Here is a 20,501-nt window from a genome sequence, read left to right as displayed (position 1 = left end):
CTGATTTTTCTGAAATCCAATGATATCTTCTTTATTCAAATAGCTCCTGAAATTGAATAAATTATCTACTTGGAAAGAAAAATTGTATTAGTTTGAAGTAATAAACTTAATTTAAAGACATTAAATTATGTGGTTATGAGTAGGTTGACAGGTTATAGATAGACGCTGGATGTTTGTGGTTGCTTTTATCAGGTAGAAACTAATCTGTTGATATTGCCAGGATTGAATACTGTGGATTCATTAATATTCGTTGGATACCAATTTTCGTGAATTTCGTTGGTACAGGAGAACAACAAATTCAACTGTTCAACGAAAAACAAATTTTCTAAAGGAATGAGTGTAGACTTTGCCAAAACCACGAAAATTGGTACCCACGAAAATAAATGAATCCACAGTAATAAAGATTGTTGTGATTTCAAATAACAGTTTTACAGTGCCTGTCTATCTTATGTAAATTTGTTTTAGCAAAACAATGATTTTTTATTATAGATATTTCTTCCCAGAATATTGTTTTATGTGTATTATCAATGCTGCATTACATTTAAAGTATTGGTACATATTTTACTATTTCAAAAACACAGCTCTTTCCTTTTGATAAAAGGAAAGATTAAGGTTTTGTTTCAGTTAGAATTTGAAATTATATAAATCACTGAATACCAAAAAGGTTGTGATTTACTAATTACATATAAGTTGCATGTTGCATGAAATTTATAAAATATTTTTTAAGCTTTTTGGAAAGCGTGGATGTATTTATTGGCCATCAATATAGGATGTAGTTTACTGTGATTGCTAAAATTGTGAAGATTTCAGTAATTTTGCATGAGTTGATGATGCTAGTACCTGATGCATGTGCCTTATTTTGTAAAAAAAATAGCCCATATTTATGTAACAAAAGATTGTGCTTTCCAAGTTAAAAGTTTATAATTTTAATGAATTTGTAAAAATGCTATACTTTTGGGCCAAAAAGAGGTCTTACCAACTTCTCCTTTGTCCTAACTGCTCTCTGATTCAAGGTGTTCAGAAAATGAGAACAACTTTCACAATTAGCAAGATATGCTTGCAACAAAGTATAATGAAATTGGATATATTTAGTAAAATATCTTGATTTTCCTTGTTTTGAATCAACTTAATAAGTATAAGTTAGATTGGAAAAGTATGTATGCACCCTAGAAACAACTTTATTTTTGGTTAGATTATGTCAATAGTTACAATAAAAACTATTCTTAAATTATTTATTTCCGGGCAATTTTCTTTGTTTTGGTAAAATCGATGCACACTATGATGTTATTGTGACGTCATAACATTCAAAATCATGTTATTATATTAATCAATTTTGTTGATTTTATGCATTTTCAAACATATTATGCAATTTTGAAATAGTTCTGAACTTCACATTTGGGCCAAAAGCGGACCTTAATCTCCCTTTTCCTTTTATAATAAAAGCTTTCAGGTGGACGAATATTTGATTGATATGATTTTATTTCAGTACTGGAGGAAGAAGAAGTTAATGGTTAGGGTAACATGTCAGTAAACATATTGTTTGTTTACCCTTTTCTTTGATGTTATTCAGCATGGTGCTTTTACAGCTAATTTGTTATTGTTACAATGTTAAGAAAATATGCATTACTTTGTATATATTCTTAAACTTTTGACCCGATAGTCTTTATTTTATCCTCATGTTTTACTTTTGTTGACCAGTTTGAAACTGAGAATATCTTCAGAAAATTCCATAACCTTAACTCTCTGTTGTGAATATTTCTGACAAACTCCTCTATGTATGATCTTTACAATGCTTTATATAAATACTATTTGTATTCTGCCTATAAAGCATGATAAAATATGGAAAACCTGTTCACTTGTTTCAAAATATTTCTTGAAGAGTGCAAAATTATGAATTTTTTTTTTTCAATTTTAAATATCTTAAAAAAAATTTCTTTGTTTCCAAATTAGCCATTTCCCTGTGTTTGCTATTCAATCTATTGACCTCACTGGATTATCCATCAACTCTCTTGAAATTCTTCACTGAAGCCGTTGAAATAATTGGAAACAAACAATCATATTTAAAAAGATGACAACCCAAAAAACTAAAAAAAAATTTTTTATATTCTCTCAAATATATAAAGTATAGAATAAAATGGTAAGGTATCATGATTGCCTTGAGTGCTCAAGGTCATGGTTTGGAACCCTTGATGGGTCAAGCCAAAGTCTGTAAAATTGGTGTTTTCTGCTTTTGAAAAGGCAATAAGAAGTTAGAGTAAAGATTGATTGAATCAGAATTATGATATTGTTTTTTTGGTAGGGTGGCATCAATAAAGATGCAATCTATCCACTTCGGTGGACCAAACACTTAGATAATGATCAAACCTTTGTAAAGTATGATTTGATTAGATAATTTATATTTATTGCCAGTAATCAGCTCTGAAAATTTAGAAATTTGTTTGGAAATCTGAATGTCTGATAAAGTTTTGCCCAGACAATTTTATTTATTTAACAATTTTTGTTTCAAATTTTAAATCTTTTTTATACTTACTTGAAGCTCTGTGATGAAATTTGAAATTAGTTATTTCTGTTAAAACTGATTAAACAATAGAGGTATAAAAAAATAATTCTGTTTTATGTCTCTTTTTCAGGAGGTAAAAGAATTTTTACAAGAAAGTTAGCTGAAACTGCATCGGCTTCTATGGAAAATTTAGCAGCAAATGGAAATGGTACACCTAGAAGTAGACGACATCAGAAAAAATAGTCCCTTTATCAACCCTAAACTCAAAGATATGCAGGGTTATTAGAACTGTATCAAGTCCCTTTAGCAATATTCATATTAATGTACAGACTCTAACATTGATTTAATGATATAGTTTTTCAATAATCAGATTGTTTTAATAGATTTTGATTGTGAATTGATTATAACATGATAAGAAATTTCCATGTAAGTCAGTTTTCTTATAAAAGTACAGAATAGTATTGTAGAAACAATTGTGTTATGCTATACAATATTAGTCGGATCTATTTTACCTAGGTACTATTATTTTTTAGTCTAGAACTCTAGGTTGTAGCCTGAAACAAAACACATCATAAAGTATACACTTGGTGTTTTTAACGACCTTAAATACCCACGAGGTCTTGCACGGTCAGTTATTTTTTTTGAAAAAAAATATTTAAGATTGAGGAGAAGTGTGGGTGATAAAAATGACAATATCACACAAAAATTAGTCAAATAAAGAAGTTTCTTCAAAAACAAGTTTTATATACTTAATTGATATATTTTGTTGTCGAAGTATTTGCCATATGGAAGTTTTGGTAATTTATGCAATGGTGCAGACTCTGTCGTTAATTGTTAACATTCCATGACTACAAAAACCATTCCAAAATTAACTATTTATTACGAATATTTTGTATTTCTGTACAGTTGCCTAATCTAATGTGCTGTTTGCTCAAATTTGTTATTTATTATAGTATCAGGGATGAAGGTTTGAATTATTACTGCAATGTACAAAACTTTTAAGTGTAAGTTTTATAAACAATGGTGTTAAGCTCTCTTTCTTGCATGTTCTGATTTTTTATGAGCATTATGTTTTTAAAAAAAGCAAATATCACTTAGTTTTAATGTTACTATTTTCTTTTAAAAAAAATGTTAAATCTATATATGTGTATTTAATATACATGTATATACATTTGTAGTGAGATGTATCTGGGCATTGTTAGGTTTGCAAAATTTATTATCTATGCAATTCTTTTGAGGCATTAGTACTATTTGTCGGAATTTTTTTCTCTGTTTTTCTCAGGCATTCAAACACATAGGTTTTAATACATGTAGTGTGGAGCTTATAATAGAGATACTAATAGAATAGCCGTAAATAATAGAAATATAGAAATCCATCTATCTACAAATTATAAAGGTACTGTAAATGTATAATTCTTTGTAGCAGTTTACGGTTTAGAATCTCACAAATGAATACTTGTTAGTTGTGAAGTAAAAAAAAAAAGTGGTAGATGATAAAAGTCATATACAAAAGACTATACTTAGTCTAAATATAATCACCTATCGTTGTCATTTCATACTTGTTCAATCAAAATTTTAGAAATAACCCTAAAACATGGGATGAGTTTTCTAATGCAGATAGATTTCAAACAATGAAAAAATCTCATACATTTATTTTCCATATCCTGTCTCTTAAAATTTAGAAATTAAATATTACCCTGCATGATACAATGATAGGCGAAAATCTTGAAGAGTCCCTATAAGTTAAAACTCATGTATATCAAACCATTGAATTTGTAAATATTAGGATGACAATCAAAAACTTTTTGACTTAATTGCTTTGAAGATGAAACATTTGTTTTTCATATGTCTATGCAACAGTCTTTATAAGTTTATTTGTAAAATAAGCTTTTCTACATGGCTTGGTCTGCTTGTTTTTTTGCGTTTTGTACACTTTTTGCCATGATAAGAATTATTTGTAGCTACACTCTGCACATAACAGTAACCTTTTTTCAGCTCAACTAAAAATGATGTAATTTTAATGAATAAGGATAGTTCAATACATGTGCAATATAGCAGTACTTTATGTGTCTGAAGAATGTGATTCAATAAAATAGATCTAATATTTATCTAAAGCACTCTGTATCATATATTTAATGTGGTAGTGTTCATTTTATAGAAATACATTGTAAGGAAGGGAAATAATGCATATACATTAGATTAAACTGAATTTCTTGGTTTTGTGAATGAATTTCTAAAAATTAGGCTTTTATTTGTTTTTTTTGTACATGTAATTCTTAAATTTAATGCTAAATAAACACATATTTATCTAGAATTGTTCAAGCATGTAAAAATTATTGATGTTAAATTATATGTATCTCACTGCTGATGTTTAAAATTTATTTCATACAAAATATTTGTGAAAATTTCACCTTTAATATGATATGTCAAGGACAAATGCTTCCAAGGTGCATTATAGTTAGAACAGAATGCAAAACACTATGCAGGTATTTTATTTATAGCTTTATTCTATTTGACCCAAGTATACTGTAGTAGTATAGAAACACCTATAAAGGTAGCAGTGTATATAGAACTTATTACAATCATAATTATATTTCTTATATTTATTAATCTACATATATATTTTATAAAGATGTCCCATATGCATAATTGTAATTTAACATTTTAACCTTGTTGACAAATATTTGTTTAATAAAATTGGAAACAAAAGTTAATTGAATTGAAGGCCAATTGCATTTCAGAATATGCAGTTTAGCATAGGATTTTGTTAGATACTATCTTTGAACAGTTTTTAAGCCCCCCCCTTGAAAAAGCAGTGAATGTGATACATGCACCAATTTTGTGTAACCAACTCCTAAAGTTTCAGATATTTGAAGCTTCACAGAAAGGTTGCATTTAAATTAATGTTTTGCACCTCATTTTATGTAGCTATATAAAAAAATTTGTCTCGATTGACGGTGTCAAATAGCAAGACATAGGTATGCTGTTGTCGGCGGTGACATCAACAATGTCAATGTTGTCAAGTCATTAAAGATTGCATATTTTGGCGTTAATATTGAGTCACTGATAAGGTCTTTGCATCGTAACTAAACACATTTATTCTAAAAACAGTTGTTGGCATGACACGGGTTATGTTCTTCTCATATATGTTATGATGATATGATACTAAACCCCTAACGGGAAGGATTGTGCCTGATGTTCATATGATGAAATCATAATCTTTCAGTCAGGTTAATTGAAGTCTGGAGCTGGCATGTCAGTTAACTGCTAGTAGTCTGTTGTTATTTATGTATTATTGTCATTTTGTTTATTTTCTTTGGTTACATCTTCTGACATCAGACTCGGACTTCTCTTGAACTGAATATTAATGTGCATATTGTTATGTGTTTACTTTTCTACATTGGTTAGAGGTATAGGGGGAGGGTTGAGATCTCACAAACATGTTTAACCCCGCCGCATTTTTGCGCCTGTCCTAAGTCAGGAGCCTCTGGCCTTTGTTAGTCTTGTATTATTTTAATTTTAGTTTCTTGTGTACAATTTGGAAATTAGTATGGAGTTCATTATCACTGAACTAGTATATATTTGTTAAGGGGCCAGCTGAAGGACGCCTCTGGATGTGGGAATTTCTCGCTACATTGAAGACCTGTTGGTGACCTTCTGCTGTTGTTTTTTTAATTGGTCGGGTTGTTGTCTCTTTGACACATTCCCCATTTCCATTCTCAATTTTATAAGTTTGTGATTAGGTCTAGTTCATGGTGAACCACTAGTGGTCGTCGTTAACAATTTTTCACACATCTTCTCCTCTGAAACTACTGAATGGATTTGAATGAAACTTAGCATGATTGTTCCTTAGATTATCCTGCACATCCGTCAAAAAACATGGCCGCCGTTACTTAAAATAGAACATAGGGGTCAAATGCAGTTTTAGGCTTATATCTCAAAAACGGAATCATTTAGAGCAAATCTGACATGGGGTTAAAATGTTCATTAGGTCAAGATCTATCAGTTATTTTCAGATGAATCAAACAAACCATTTTTGGGTTGCTGCCACTTAATTGGTAATTTTAAGGAAATTTTGCAGTTTTTGGTCATTATCTTGAATATTATTATAGATAAAGATAAACTGTAAACAGCAAAAATGATCAGCAAAGTAAGATCTACAAATAAGTTAATATGACCAAAATTGTCAATTGACCCCATATGGGGTAATTGTCCTTTAATGACAATTTTTCACAATTTGTTCATCATATTTGCTAACATTAAAAAATCTTCTCCTCTAAAACTACTCAACCAAATTCAACCAAACTTCAACTGAATGATCAGTAGGGTGTATAAAATAAAGTTTGTGCTTTATTTTGTATTTCGTCAAAAAACATGGCCGTCATGGCTAAAAATAGAACACAGGGTAAAATGCAGTTTTTGGCTTATATCTCAAAAACTCCAGCAAATAAGACAAGGAAGTTAAAGTATTTATTAGGTCAAGGTCTACCTGTCCTGAAATTTTCAGCCAAATTGGGTAACTGGTTTTTCAGGTATAATCCCCTGAATTGATGATTTTAAAGAAATTTTGCAGTTTTTGGTTATTATCTTGAATATTATTATAGATACAGATAAACTGTTAATAGCAAAAATGTTAAGCAAAGTTAGATCTACAAATAAGTCAATTTGACCAAAATTGTCAATTGACCCCTTCAGGAATTATTGCCCTTTAAAGACTTTTTTCACAATTTGTTCATCATGTTGACTTACTTTAAAAAATCTTCTCCTTTGAAACTGCTGTATCAATTTCAGCCAAACCTAGGCTAAATGAGTTTCAGAGTATCTAATATAAATTTTATACTTCATTTCCTTGTATGTCAGAAACATAGCTCCTATGGCTAAAATAGAACATAGGAGAAAATGATTTTTGTTTTGCTTTTGAAGAAAATAGGATGATTCAAAGAACATTTAAATAAATTGAAAAGCCAAAATAATCATTGATGAGAGATTTAACCAAAAAAATTAAGGTGAGCGATTCAGGCTCTTGAGAGCCTCTTGTTGGTATGCAGTTGTATTAGCATTGGAACATCTCATTCCCATGGATATTGTTTAGCCATGTACCTACAGTCACGGTTCATTTGCACACTTACATGTTAAAGTTCCAGTGGCGGATCCAGAAATTTTCATAAGTGGGGGCTGCTGACTGCCTAAGAGGGGGCTTGCTCCAGTAACGCTTCAGTAATAAGCAACCAATTTTTTTCCAAAAAAGCCACCTCTGAGTTCTACATTTGCATTCTTGAAATTTTAAACTAGAGGCTCTAAAGAGCCTGTGTCGCTCACCTTGGTCTATGTGAATATTAAACAAAGGACGCAGATGGATTCATGACAAAATTGTGTTTTGGTGATGGTGATGTGTTTGTACATCTTAATTTACTGAACATTCTAGCTGCTTACAATTATCTCTATCTATAATTAACTTGGCCAAGTAGTTTCAGAGGAGAAGATTTATGTAAAAGATTACTAAGATTTACGAAAAAATGGTTAAAACATGACTATATAGGGCAATTTTGGTCATGTTGACTTATTTGTATATCTTAATTTGCCAACATTTATTGTTTTTACAGTTTATCTCTATCTATAATAATATTCAAGAAAATAACCAAAAACAGCAAAATTTCCTTAAAATTACTAGTTCAGGGGCAGCAACCCAACAACAGGTTGTCCGATTCATCTGAAAATTTCAGGGCAGAAAGATTATGACCTGATAAACAATTTTACTTCATGTCAGATTTGCTTTAAATGCTTTGGGTTTTGAGTTATAAGCCAAAAACTGAATTTTACCCCTATGTTCTATTTTTAGCCGTGGTGGCCATCTTGGTTGGTTGACCGGGTCACACCACACATTTTTTAAACAACCCAAATGATGATTGTGGCCAAGTTTGGATTAATTTGGCCCAGTTGTTTCAGAGGAGAAGATTTTTGTAAAAGTTGACTAAGATTTACGAAAAATGGTTAAAAATTGACTATGAAGGGCAATAACTCCTAAAGGGGTCAACTGATCATTTCGGTCATGTTGACTTATTTGTAGATCTTACTTTGCTGAACATTATTGCTGTTTACAGTTTATCTCTATCTATAATAATATTCAAGATAATAACAAAAAAAGCAAAATTTCCTTAAAATTACCAATTTAGGGGCAGCAACCCAACAACGGGATGTCTGATTCATCTGAAAATTTCAGGGCAGAAAGATCTTGACCAGATAAACAATTTTACTATTTTGTCAGATTTGCTCTAAATGCTTTGGTTTTTGAATAATAACCAAAAACTGCATTTAAAGTCATAAGAAACCTCAAATCAAAAAAAAGTAATGCATATGTTTTTTATAACTCAATGGATAGTTATCATTGTAAAACTTATGTACATATACTTTTTTCTGAAGAAAATTCTTTAATTTATTCATATTTAGAAGAAGTTTACTTTATTTGAATTGCTTCCTTCCAGCAAGCATTCCCCCCGATATATTTTCCGTATGCAAGGTGACCTCAGTGTGACCCATCTCGTAAAAATCCGGTGACCACAATACGCATGGATGTCCTTAAAATAAACTATCATCTGAATTCACATGTTAAAAACGTGCTCAAATTCCATGCTTTTTGTTTATTTTTCGTCAATTGTTGACAAACAGGTGACAATCGTTAAACCTCGGCTTCAAAACACGAACTTTAATTACCTGCCATATTTTCACAACAACACTGACCGATTGAAAAAAAAATTGACGATTATACAAAATTTACACGAAAAAAATGATAAATTCGAGCACAGAAGACTAAGTTTATGATGTTTGTATGCATTGGTTTAAGAATTGGAAGAACATTATTTTTCACCGGTCACTCGTTTCTTATGACTTTAACCTCCATGTTCTATTTTTAGCCGTGGTGGCCATCTTAGTTGGTTGGCCGGGTCAAAAAACACAATTTTAAACTAGATACATCAATGATGATTGTGGCCAAGTTTGGTTTAATTTGGCCAGGTAGTTTCAGAGGAGAAGATTTTTGTAAAAGATCATGGATATTTACGAAAAATGGTTAAAAATTGACTATAAAGGGCAATAACTCCTAAAGGGGTCAACTGACCATTTTGGTCATGTTGACTTATTTGTAAATCTTACTTTGCTGAACATTATTGCTGATTACAGTTTATCTCTATCTATAATAATATTCAAGATAATAACCAAAAACAGCAAAATTTGCTTAAAATTACCAATTTAGGGGCAGCAACCCAACAATGGGTTGTCCGATTCATCTGAATATTTCAGGGTAGATAGATCTTCACCTGATGAACAATTTTACCCCATGTCAGATTTGCTCTAAATGCTTTGGGTTTTGAGTTATAAGCCAAAAACTGCATTTTACCCCTATGTTCTGTTTTTAGCAGTGGCGGCCATCTTGGTTGGTTGACCGGGTCATCATACCCACTTTTTAAACTAAAAACCCCAATGATGATTGTGGCCAAGTTTGGTTAAATTTGGCCCAGTAGTTTCAGAGGAGAAGATTTTTGTAAAAGTTAACGACGACGACGGATGCCGGACTCAAAGTGATGAGAATAGCTCACTTGTCCCTTTGGGCCAGGTGAGCTAAAAATGAGGTCAAGGCCAGATGACATCTGCCAGCAAGACATGTACACCTAACAATTATTTCATACACCAAATATAGTAGACCTATTACATACAGTATAAGAAAAACAGACCAAAACACAAAAAATTAAAGAACCTGAGTGAGCACGCTCACATACCCCATGTCCCCACATTGTCATTGGAGAATTTAAATAAGTGTAAGAAAACAAAATTGTATAAGAAAAATTAATTTCCTGCCAATAGGCACAACTACATAGTATGTCCTTATTATCTGGAAAGGTTTCGTGAAATTCTGTTGTGTGGTTTGAGAGGAGTTGCGATGACAAGAAACAGGACTGACGGACGGACGGGTCAAAAACATTATACCCTCCGCAACTCGTTGCGTGGGGTATAAAAATTTGCAACTGAACCATGAAAATGAGGTCAAGGTCAGATGACACCTGCCAGTTACTTCCCTACACTGAATATACAAAACCTAATGCATATAGTATCTGAGATATTGACTTTACCACCAAAACTCAACCTTGTTCACTGATCCATGAAATGAGGTCCAGGTGAAGTGAAAAATGTCTGACGGCCATGAGGACCTTGCAAGGTATGCACATAACAAATATAGTTATCCTATGACAAATAGTTAAAGAGAATTTAACATCACAAAAAATCTTTTTTTTTTCTTCAAGTGGTCACTGAACCATGAAAATGAGGTCAAGGACATTGGAAACGTGACTGACGGAAGCTTTGTAACATGTGGCATCCATGTACAAAGTATGAAGCATCCTGGAATTCCACCGTCTAAAATACAAAGCTTTTAAGAAGTTAGCTAACGCCGCTGCCGTAGCCGCTGGATCACTATCCCTATGTTGAGCTTTCTGCAACAAAAGTTGCAGGCTCAACAAAAACTAAATGAACAAATGTTCAAACTGTAAAAGCCACTGAATGTAACTCCTCATCAAAATTTTATTCAAAACACAAAAATTGCCAATAGTAAAGCATGATATGGTTTTTGGCAGGGTTTATCTTTTGTTTGCCATGTAGTGTTTGTAGACTTTCTTTTTGTTGTTTTGCATTTGGCCTGGAGATATGAATACTTTGCTATTTGCATGTTTAACAACTCTTGCAAATGCTCTCAAAGCAACAATCATTTTGGCCATTGAGTTGTCTGTTTTTCTCTGAAGGTTTATAGATATAAGATGTGGTATGAGTGCCAATGAAACAACTCTTCATCCAAATAACAATTTGTAAAAGTAAAATATTATATGTCAAAGTACAGTCTTCATTACAGAGCTCACACCAAAGGCTTATTTGTGTTTTGTTTAACCTGTTATTGATGGATTATAGAAGATATTTAAATAAGGGTGATGGTGTTTAACTTTTGATGGCAATAAGAAAACCAACTGCAGCCTTCAATAATGAGAAAAGCCCATTGTGTATATTATTTGCACAATTTCTGTCATTTATACTGTAAAACTTAGACAACAAAAACATGTGTCCATATGGTGATAGAACACATAACCTCCTCAGTATCATATTCATGTTGGTGTCTAGTAAACAGCAATGAAGTTCCTTTCATTGATATAAAGTTCCATACTTTTGTATTCAGATGAAAATAACAGACATCACAGTCATTTTATTTGATTAATATGTCATTCCTAATATAAGTACCCAATCTTCAATCCTGGAGAATATGCATTTTGTCAAAAACAATAAAGTACATAATGAATTTTCTTTTTTATTCAGATTCTCTTTTTTTAGAACAATATCTACGATGAAATCATATCACAGTTAACATGTCTCAACTACAGACGAAAGAATAGCTGGAATAATTAATAAATAACATAATACAAAAAATGTAGAGCTAAAAAAAGAACGTAGACTGAAACTTCAATCTCATGTGATGCTGAAACATTCAGGAGATAAAGTAAACAAATGTGTACATGTATGTAGTACACGATTTGTTCAGCAAACAAATGTGTACATGTATGTAATACACGATTTGTTTAGCAATTGAACAATTGTACATTAATAGTTTTGACTGCAGATAGGAATGTCTGTATTGATATAAATTTGATATATTTCAGAGAAGCTTAAAACTATCTTAAATTCAAAAATGGTTAATAAAAAAATAGCAAAATCAATATTTTAACAGTGTACTCTATAAAAAATATAGCAAAAACAAATCTTTAAAAAGAAAACTCGGATAAACATATCACTGTCTAAAATTCAGTAGATTTAGTTGCTATAAAACACAATTCACTTCTTTATATTTTCATTAGCTTTATTGTTTCTAATTCAACTAAAATTTCCACAAAGAACACTCTAATTAAAAACTCTTTTATATGGTTGCAAGGTTGTTATATTACACATATATAGTGCAATATACGTTTTCACATTCTGCAACAATTGAAGTGTTCTTCATACTAACAACAACACACAAATTCATTAATCCATTAATATATTCACTTCTTAACAACAGAGTATGTTCTACTTATTTACTGATGATTCAAATGAAATGATTTTATCCCCTTTATTTTACTTTCTATAAGAAAAACTATATTTTGGTATCATATAATAATACACTGTGTAAATTATGTGATATTTTTAATTCTAAAAAGCTTGTAATGTGTTATAATAAACCAAATATACTGTTTTATCACCAACAATATAGGTCACAGCATAACCTCAAATAAAATGAAGTACATGTACTATGAATTAATATTGACACAAATAAATAAATGCTAGTTCAGAATTATTTAATTTGCACTTTTCCCTCACCAAAATGTCTAACCCTTTCCCTAAAAAAACTTTTTTGTACATAATTTATACATTGTACAAACAAACACAAATGAAATTCAGACAAAAAGGTAAAAATTCACTTTCTTTTTATTTCCAGCTATATACTTATTTTATCGTTTACATTTTATACTCAGTACTCAATAAAATCAATCATAAATACTAATGTAATTACTTATATCACAGATTTGCTTTAAGGCCACCTTAAATTCTTACTAGATAATAATGATTGAGTGCTGATATATACAGTGTAATGTCTACTTTAAGTCTGGTTGCAATACATCTAGCAATAAAATTTATTTTGGCCTCATATCCTTGAGCACAAACAAATGGTATTTCAATTGAGATATTTATCTCCTTGTTCCAAGCAAATGGTACTTCAATGATTTAGTGATCTCCCCTGAATACCAAACAAATTGTTCAAATAAGATAATTATCTCCCCTGGCATAAAAAATAGTTCTTCAAAAGTGATAGTTATCTCCCTTGAATAACAAACAATGGACAGTTTCTTTGGTTCATCTTAATATTAAAAACAAAGAATGGAAATGAAATGTGAATGGGTAGTAAATTGATTATAGAAGGTTAACATAAAACTTTGTGTAGATTGTTAAAATATGGTACAATATTAATACTAAAAATGCTTCGTTCATCAAAATATCTCATAATGCATTAAAATCTTCTGCATATTTTGCCCAAAACATGAGTTGAAAACTTCATTATAAAAATATTTCTAAAGATCAAACAGTTTTATCATATTAGGTGTATATTAAAAAGTTAAATTAAGACAGAAAAGATTTCATAAGTTTTAAAATAAAAAATTTACAAAATTATAAATTTCTTAACGCTTTTCCAATTATTTTCCATTATTTTAACGAGTAATATAATTTATGCGTTTTTAAAGTTTTAGTTCTTTTGCATTTGTCACAATTTAATTCTTTTTATACACAATTATATAAAGACCCTGATAAAATTCATGCTTTAGTTGTGATTATGTAAAACGTCTATAAGTAGTCGTATATTAAATGTATTAATAGTTCTAGGCATTTTTTACATGGATTTTACAAAACAAAAACAATATCCCAATCTACCGGACGCTATATGACCTCCCTATAATCTGCTCCTGGTTAACAAATAGTATGATGGACGGACTCATGTAACATATAACTTATCAACATACTGGCAGTAGCAGCTACACACTATTCAACAATCATATCAAGTCAGAAAATAAAGTTTAACAATATACCATAACAATAATATTCCAATAAATTTTGTCAAACATGTTTGGCAAGCTTGTCTACTAAAGTATTAAAAAGCGTAACATTTCTTCTTTATAACATCTTACCAAAAACCTGATAGAATGTCAGAGAATAACTATTATAAAAGTAATTAAGATTCAACTTCATCTCTTATACTGTCTAGAAAGGATTCTCCGGTCTTTTCCATTTTATTGTGTTGTTCTTCATACAGTTTTCTCTTTTCCTATAAGAGACAAATACAATAATCTAAATGATAATATTAAAAAAGCATGATATTTAGCCAAGAGTTAAATTAACCACAAATGTATGAACATTAGGTAAGTGATTCCATCTCTTAAATAATCACAATTCACAAACAAGAGTGCACACACTGAAATGTCTTGCCTTCTTTACTAATCATTGATATCATGTTGATAGTCCAAATATAAAGCTTTATTACAACTGTCACATAAACATAACATTATGGACATACGATACAGTTACAGGGAAGGTTATGACGTTGCTAACGTAATTTGTTATTTTCGCGACATCAAACTGTGACATATCTGGAAAAGATGCATTTTTCGACTGATTTTTATTATTCAAACTGATTTAATTTGAAAACGAGTTCATGGACCCCTATTTTTCAAAACGGCATTTGGTTTCATTTTCCAGGAAGATTATGTGACCCAAATTTTATAAAACTGTAAATAGAGGATTTTTTTTAATTGTGATAAACATGCAGTAAAAAATTACGTTTTTTTCCTCAATTCATGAACATTTGATAAATATGAGTCATTTCTGAATAAAAATATGCACATTTTTTACAGATATTTATAAAATACAGAAATTACCGATTATTTAACATAAAACAATTTGTTTTTATCTTTTATAACAAAAAAGTTATGTCTTTCTTTCGAAAAAGAAATTACGGCCACAAATCTGAATTTCGAGCAAATATACAAAATTTCGACCTCATTTTACGCAAAAAGTAGCACATGAAGGTATATTTTTTATAACATATTTGATTTAATCAGGTAAAAAATAGCCAGTATGCAAATTTTCATGAACTTGTAAATACAGGATCAAAACTGTACCGTATGCCCTTAACAAAGAAAACTAAACACTGATCAATGAACCATGAAAATGAGGTCAAGGTCAGATGAATCATGACAGACAGACATGTACAGCTAACAATTCTTCAATACAACAATATAAAAAAGAAGATGTGGTATGATTGCCAATGAGACAACTATCCACAAAAGACCAAAATGATATTAACATTAACAATTATAGGTCACCGTAAGGCCTTCAACAATGAGCAAAGCCCATACCGCATATAGTCAGCTATAAAAGACCCCTAACAACAAATTTAGTTGACCTAATGCTTATTAACTAAGAAAAACAGACCAAAACACATATACTTAACCCTTAATTAGCAATGAACCATGAAAATCAGGTCAAGGTCAAATAAAACCTGCCCTGCTAACATATAAATCATAAAATATTTCCAAACACCAAATATAGTTGACCTATTGCATATAGTATAAGAAAAAAAAGACCAAAGTGCAAAAACTTAATTTTGACCACTGAACCATGAAAATGAGGTCAAGGTCAGATGACATCTGTCAGCTATACATGCACACCTTACAATCATTCCATACACCAAATATAGAAGACTTATTGCATATAGTATAAACAAACAACCAAACCACAAAAACTACCACTGAACCATGAAAATGAGGTCAGGGTCAGAGGACACCTGCCAGTTGGACATGTACACCTAACAGTGCTTCCATACACCAAATATACTAGACCTATTGCTTATTGTATCTGAGATATGGACTTGACCACCAAAACTTAACCTTGTTCACTGATCCATGAAATGAAGTCGAGGTCAAGTGAAAACTGTCTAAAGGGCATGAGAACCATGCAAGGTACGCACATACCAAATATAGTTATCCTATTACTTATTATAAGAGAGAATTTAACATTATAAAAAATCTTAACTCTTTTTTCAAGTAGTCATTGAACCATGAAAATGAGGTCAAGGACATTGGACATGTGACTGACGGAATATTTTTTACATGAGGCATCTATGTATGAAGCATCCAAGTTTTCCACCTTCTAAAATATAAAGCTTTTAAGAAGAGCTAACGCAGCAGTAGCGGCCGGCAGATCACTATCCCTATGTCAAGCTTTCTGCAGGCTTGACAAAAACTATAACATGTACTATCTTAAATAGGTTTAATTGTTTATTCTGAATGTTCGATACATTTCTGAATTAAACCTTTAACATACAGTTGATAAAAATTCATGTAGGATTTTATACAGGAGATCACTTACAATGAAATTTTCCATATAATCATTATAATCAGTAAGGGCACAATTTTTTTTTTAAAGTTGGTCAACATTGATTTGTTTTCTTGTCCAAAACATTGCTAATACAAAATTCTGATTAAGTTTGATAAAAATATAGCAAGAATTGTACACTTGAGAGTGTTTTCAATGCAATTTTCTACTCAATTCATATTTCCATGGGCATATTTTGTCATAAAATGATTGCTAATTTTTGAATTTGCAGAGACACTGCTGATACGAACTTCTGATATATAGTGACAGATATAAGTTAGATAAAAATGTAATTAGAACTGTTCATGTAAAGAGTCCTTGCAAGATTAAGCAAAAATATAGGCCATGGTGATCTTATGTTTAATGTCTCAATGCTGACCTACACTCAAACACTCATCCAAACACTAGCTTATATGATCCTATTTTACATAGTGACTGAACTAAGATGTCAAACATAAACAGTTGATACAAGGGTATAATATTTCTTGCCTGCAAACCTAATCACAAATGTTAACATTGACTCTTTTAAAGCTGTCATTGCCAGATAAATTGCCAGATACAGTGTTGTTTCTGCAATTGTTGCGCAAGCCAAACTATCAAACTTAAACAAAGTGTTTAAAGCATAAAATGTTGGCCACAATAAAAGACCACCTTTTTACCTCATCAAAAGACAGTATTTATAAAACTCATTTGAAACATATATATATTATGGAATAACCAAAAATTTGTGAAAGCAAATTTACAGATCTAACATTGTTGGGTTGATGTTTAGACGAGTTGTATATATATAATATATATATATATAAACAAGTCTAAATTGAAAATTACGTTCAAACCTATGATTGCGTTGGATAAAAACCGCAATTTTTATACGTGTGCATGTAAAACAAATTTTGTTGTAGAAGGGTCTAATATATATATATACAATACTGAATAATATGAAGTATTCTAAAAGTGTGTTAAAAAGACAAAAAGTACAGTTATATATAGCAGATATAAGACAGTATTATAAATGTTCTTTGAGGTAATATGTTTATTTCAAATCTTAAAATTCTTCTAAAAATCAATGTTATTGTAATTTTTTTAAACAAACAAAATTTGAACAATAACCCCTTCTTCAAATAAATCAGGGTTTTGCAAAGTTATTTTTTCTAAATTTCAAACATAAAATAGGTCAAAGGGGAATAATATTCAGACCTCTAATTCTTTCTGACTAGAGCGTGATTTTTCATCTTCTGACGAGCTATCTGCCAACTTGGAGGAGTCCTGAAATTAGAACACGCATAACTCTAGAAAAGAAGCAGAATAGATACTAAGTATTACACGAAAAGACAAAGACTACCACACTGAAAGGTAAAAGATATATGATATCTACAATTATACATTTCTTGATTTGGATAGAACGACCAAAAAATCAACTTAATCTTGGGGCCCTTATACAAAAGTATAAAGATGATTGCTTCTTTTTCTCAATTTCTTTATTCTAAATAAAGTTAGTTTATTCTTTTTTCAAATTTTTGTCACATATTATAATTATATGTCCATCAAACTTGAGGTTCTGGTCATTTATATGTGACTTTTGTTTTTTTATAATTTCAATTAACATCAAATGTACTATTTGTGCCAATTAAAATTAAAGGGATGTCATAAGGATGATTGGTTATTACTTTCAGTGTGGTTCTAGCTGACTATAAATATCAAACACAACAGATACAAATATTACCATTAACCAAATCTCTGCAAGCCAAATAAAACCATACATTTTTTTAAAAATCTTTTTATAATCATACAACAAAATCTAATTAGTTTAAGCTTTTAATAACTATGTTTGGAAGAAAGGATGATTAAATTTGTCATTCAAGTATGCCAATGAATATACCTGATTCTGGTTATGAACCTAATAAAATTAAAGTGCTATTATGGTTACATGTACCTTTTACCATAAATCAACTAGAGGCTCTAAAGAGCCTGTGTCGCTCACCTTGGTCTATGTGAATATTAAACAAAAGAAACAGATGGATTCATGACAAAATTGTGTTTTGGTGATGGTGATGTGTTTGTAGATTGTACTGTACTAAATATTCTTGCTGCTTACAATTATCTCTATCTATAATGAACTTGGCCCAGTAGTTTCAGTGGAAAATGTTAGTGAATTTACAAATTTTACAAAAATTGACTATAAAGGGCAATAACTCCTAAAGGGGTCAACTGATCATTTTGTCATGTTGACTTATTTGTAAATCTTACTTTGCTCAACATTATTGCTGTTTACAGTTAATCTCTATCTATAATAATATTCAAGATAATAACCAAAAACAGCAAAATTTCCTTAAAATTACCAAATCAGGGGCAGCAACCTAACAACAGTTTGTTCGATTTATCTTAGATTAATATCTTAAAGAAGAGAAAATAGTTCACTTATATAAAATTATGGAAAATAAGTCGAGTCTAACACTGGTACCTCATCATCTTTCCACATGTCCTTGGTTTCTTTGGGACTGGAACTTCCATTCTCACTACAAAAATAAATATTTGTGTCGTACAAAAACAATGTGCAACTGTGTTACCATAACAACCATACATGTTTATTTTTATTGTGTGTGATGTGCTTGATATATCAACAATGACTATACCATGTGAACTTTTCACTTCAAAGCACCTTATGTTTCAAGTGAAGTGATTGCATTGAGGTTTTAGCAATAATGATTGTTTAGTTAAAAGTATAAAAATAACTTTCCAAAACTTTAAATTTAGCTCAAGAAATTACCTTTTTTGGAAGCATTCTATATCTGGAAATATATATTTATCTTTTTTATCCATACTGAGCTACGAACTACATGCAATGCTTCACATTAAACATTCTAAACTATAAATATCAACAAGAAACATGTATATTGATTTTGCGTTTCTTAAAATCCTCAAACTAATTCTTTACCTCAACTTTTCACAAAATTAAGAATTCATTTATAGAGTCAAACAGTACAACAATATTACACTTTGTTAGTGGAGTATAAGTTTTACATTATAACCAAGTTGCTTAGTGTAATTTCTTACTTCTGATCGTTTGTTCTCATTTGAGCAAATCCACTGTTAGGGTCTTTCATTTCATCCTCACAAGCTTTAAGGAAATCTGCCACTGCTTTGTGCCGATATTCCTCAGCAACCTGTCGTGGTGTACGGCCCATGTCATCTCTAACATCAAGTCTGGCTCTATTTGCAATTAACCACTTAACGCACTCTAAATGTCCCCTTAAGAAGAAAATTATAAACAATTTAAATTGGAAATCATCTATAATGTTGGTCAATCTTTCTTGTATAGAATACATATTATATCTAATTGTATATTTTCATTTACTTGTATCTACAGTTAGTAGTACTGATTTTAATGTTGACTTACTCACACATGCCTTTTGAGAAAAAAAAATAGCTTTTATACCATTCACCAGTAAACTTCTAATGTGAAACACATACAAACAGGACACATCATAAACAAAAGGTAAAAATTATCATTTTTAAATTTTAAATCCTTTGATCATTGCAATTTTTTCTTTTTTTTCTGTAATTTCCCCTACTAATGAGGGGCACATCAACTATACTGTCTAGATTGTTTCATAAAAACCTAAACCAATAATAACTTAACAAAGGGGATCTAAATTGTTAGATAATAAGATTATTAGAACTTACTCCATTGCTGCTAGATACAGGGGAGTTTTCTTGTCAGCTGATCGACATGTGATTGCTGCACCTAGAGCTGCCAGGACCTGTAAAAAAAAAGAAGTTATTATCAAATCTGGTAAGTTCTTCCTCATGATACAAATGTTAGCATTTAATTATTGATCATAAAGGTGCATACTGACCATTGACAAGCTTACATGACCGGACATAACAGCTAAATCTAAAGGTGCATACTGACTATTGAAGGGCAACATATACAGAAATAGCTGCTATCATCATACTAACCATTTAACAGCCAACATGACATGACATAACAGCCAAATGAAAAGGTGTA

At 30.6% G+C, this 20,501-nt stretch overlaps 2 protein-coding genes across 9 annotated transcripts in view; one reads left to right on the top strand and one right to left on the bottom strand.

Moving 5' to 3' along the window:
* LOC134725546 (transmembrane channel-like protein 7) overlaps positions 1–5,209 on the top strand; it is a 33,650-nt gene extending 28,441 nt beyond the window's left edge. For 3 of the 5 annotated variants that reach the window (XM_063589455.1, XM_063589457.1, XM_063589456.1), the window contains 2 exons: positions 1,487–1,510; positions 2,631–5,209. In XM_063589455.1, coding sequence (XP_063445525.1) covers positions 1,487–1,510; positions 2,631–2,743 — 137 coding nt within the window. In that variant the 3' untranslated portion in view covers positions 2,744–5,209. Of the gene's footprint in view, positions 1–1,486; positions 1,524–2,630 lie in introns of all 5 variants that reach the window. The other 2 variants (XM_063589459.1, XM_063589458.1) reach the window with 2 other exon arrangements.
* A 6,621-nt stretch (positions 5,210–11,830) lies between these two features.
* Positions 11,831–20,501, bottom strand: part of LOC134725544 (uncharacterized) — a 46,689-nt gene continuing 38,018 nt past the window's right edge. For 3 of the 4 annotated variants that reach the window (XM_063589449.1, XM_063589452.1, XM_063589450.1), the window contains 5 exons: positions 20,177–20,253; positions 19,547–19,741; positions 18,954–19,008; positions 17,690–17,758; positions 11,831–14,384 (listed from right to left, as the gene is read on the bottom strand). In XM_063589449.1, the coding sequence (XP_063445519.1) occupies positions 14,292–14,384; positions 17,690–17,758; positions 18,954–19,008; positions 19,547–19,741; positions 20,177–20,253 (489 nt within the window). In that variant the 3' untranslated portion in view covers positions 11,831–14,291. Of the gene's footprint in view, positions 14,385–17,689; positions 17,759–18,215; positions 18,230–18,953; positions 19,009–19,546; positions 19,742–20,176; positions 20,254–20,501 lie in introns of all 4 variants that reach the window. The other variant, XM_063589453.1, reaches the window with a different exon arrangement.

This window comes from Mytilus trossulus, chromosome 7 (assembly GCF_036588685.1).
Source record: "Mytilus trossulus isolate FHL-02 chromosome 7, PNRI_Mtr1.1.1.hap1, whole genome shotgun sequence".
Taxonomy (NCBI): domain Eukaryota; kingdom Metazoa; phylum Mollusca; class Bivalvia; order Mytilida; family Mytilidae; genus Mytilus; species Mytilus trossulus.
The sequence above is the reverse complement of the archived record's forward strand: the minus strand, read 5'-3'. Positions and strand labels throughout refer to the sequence as shown.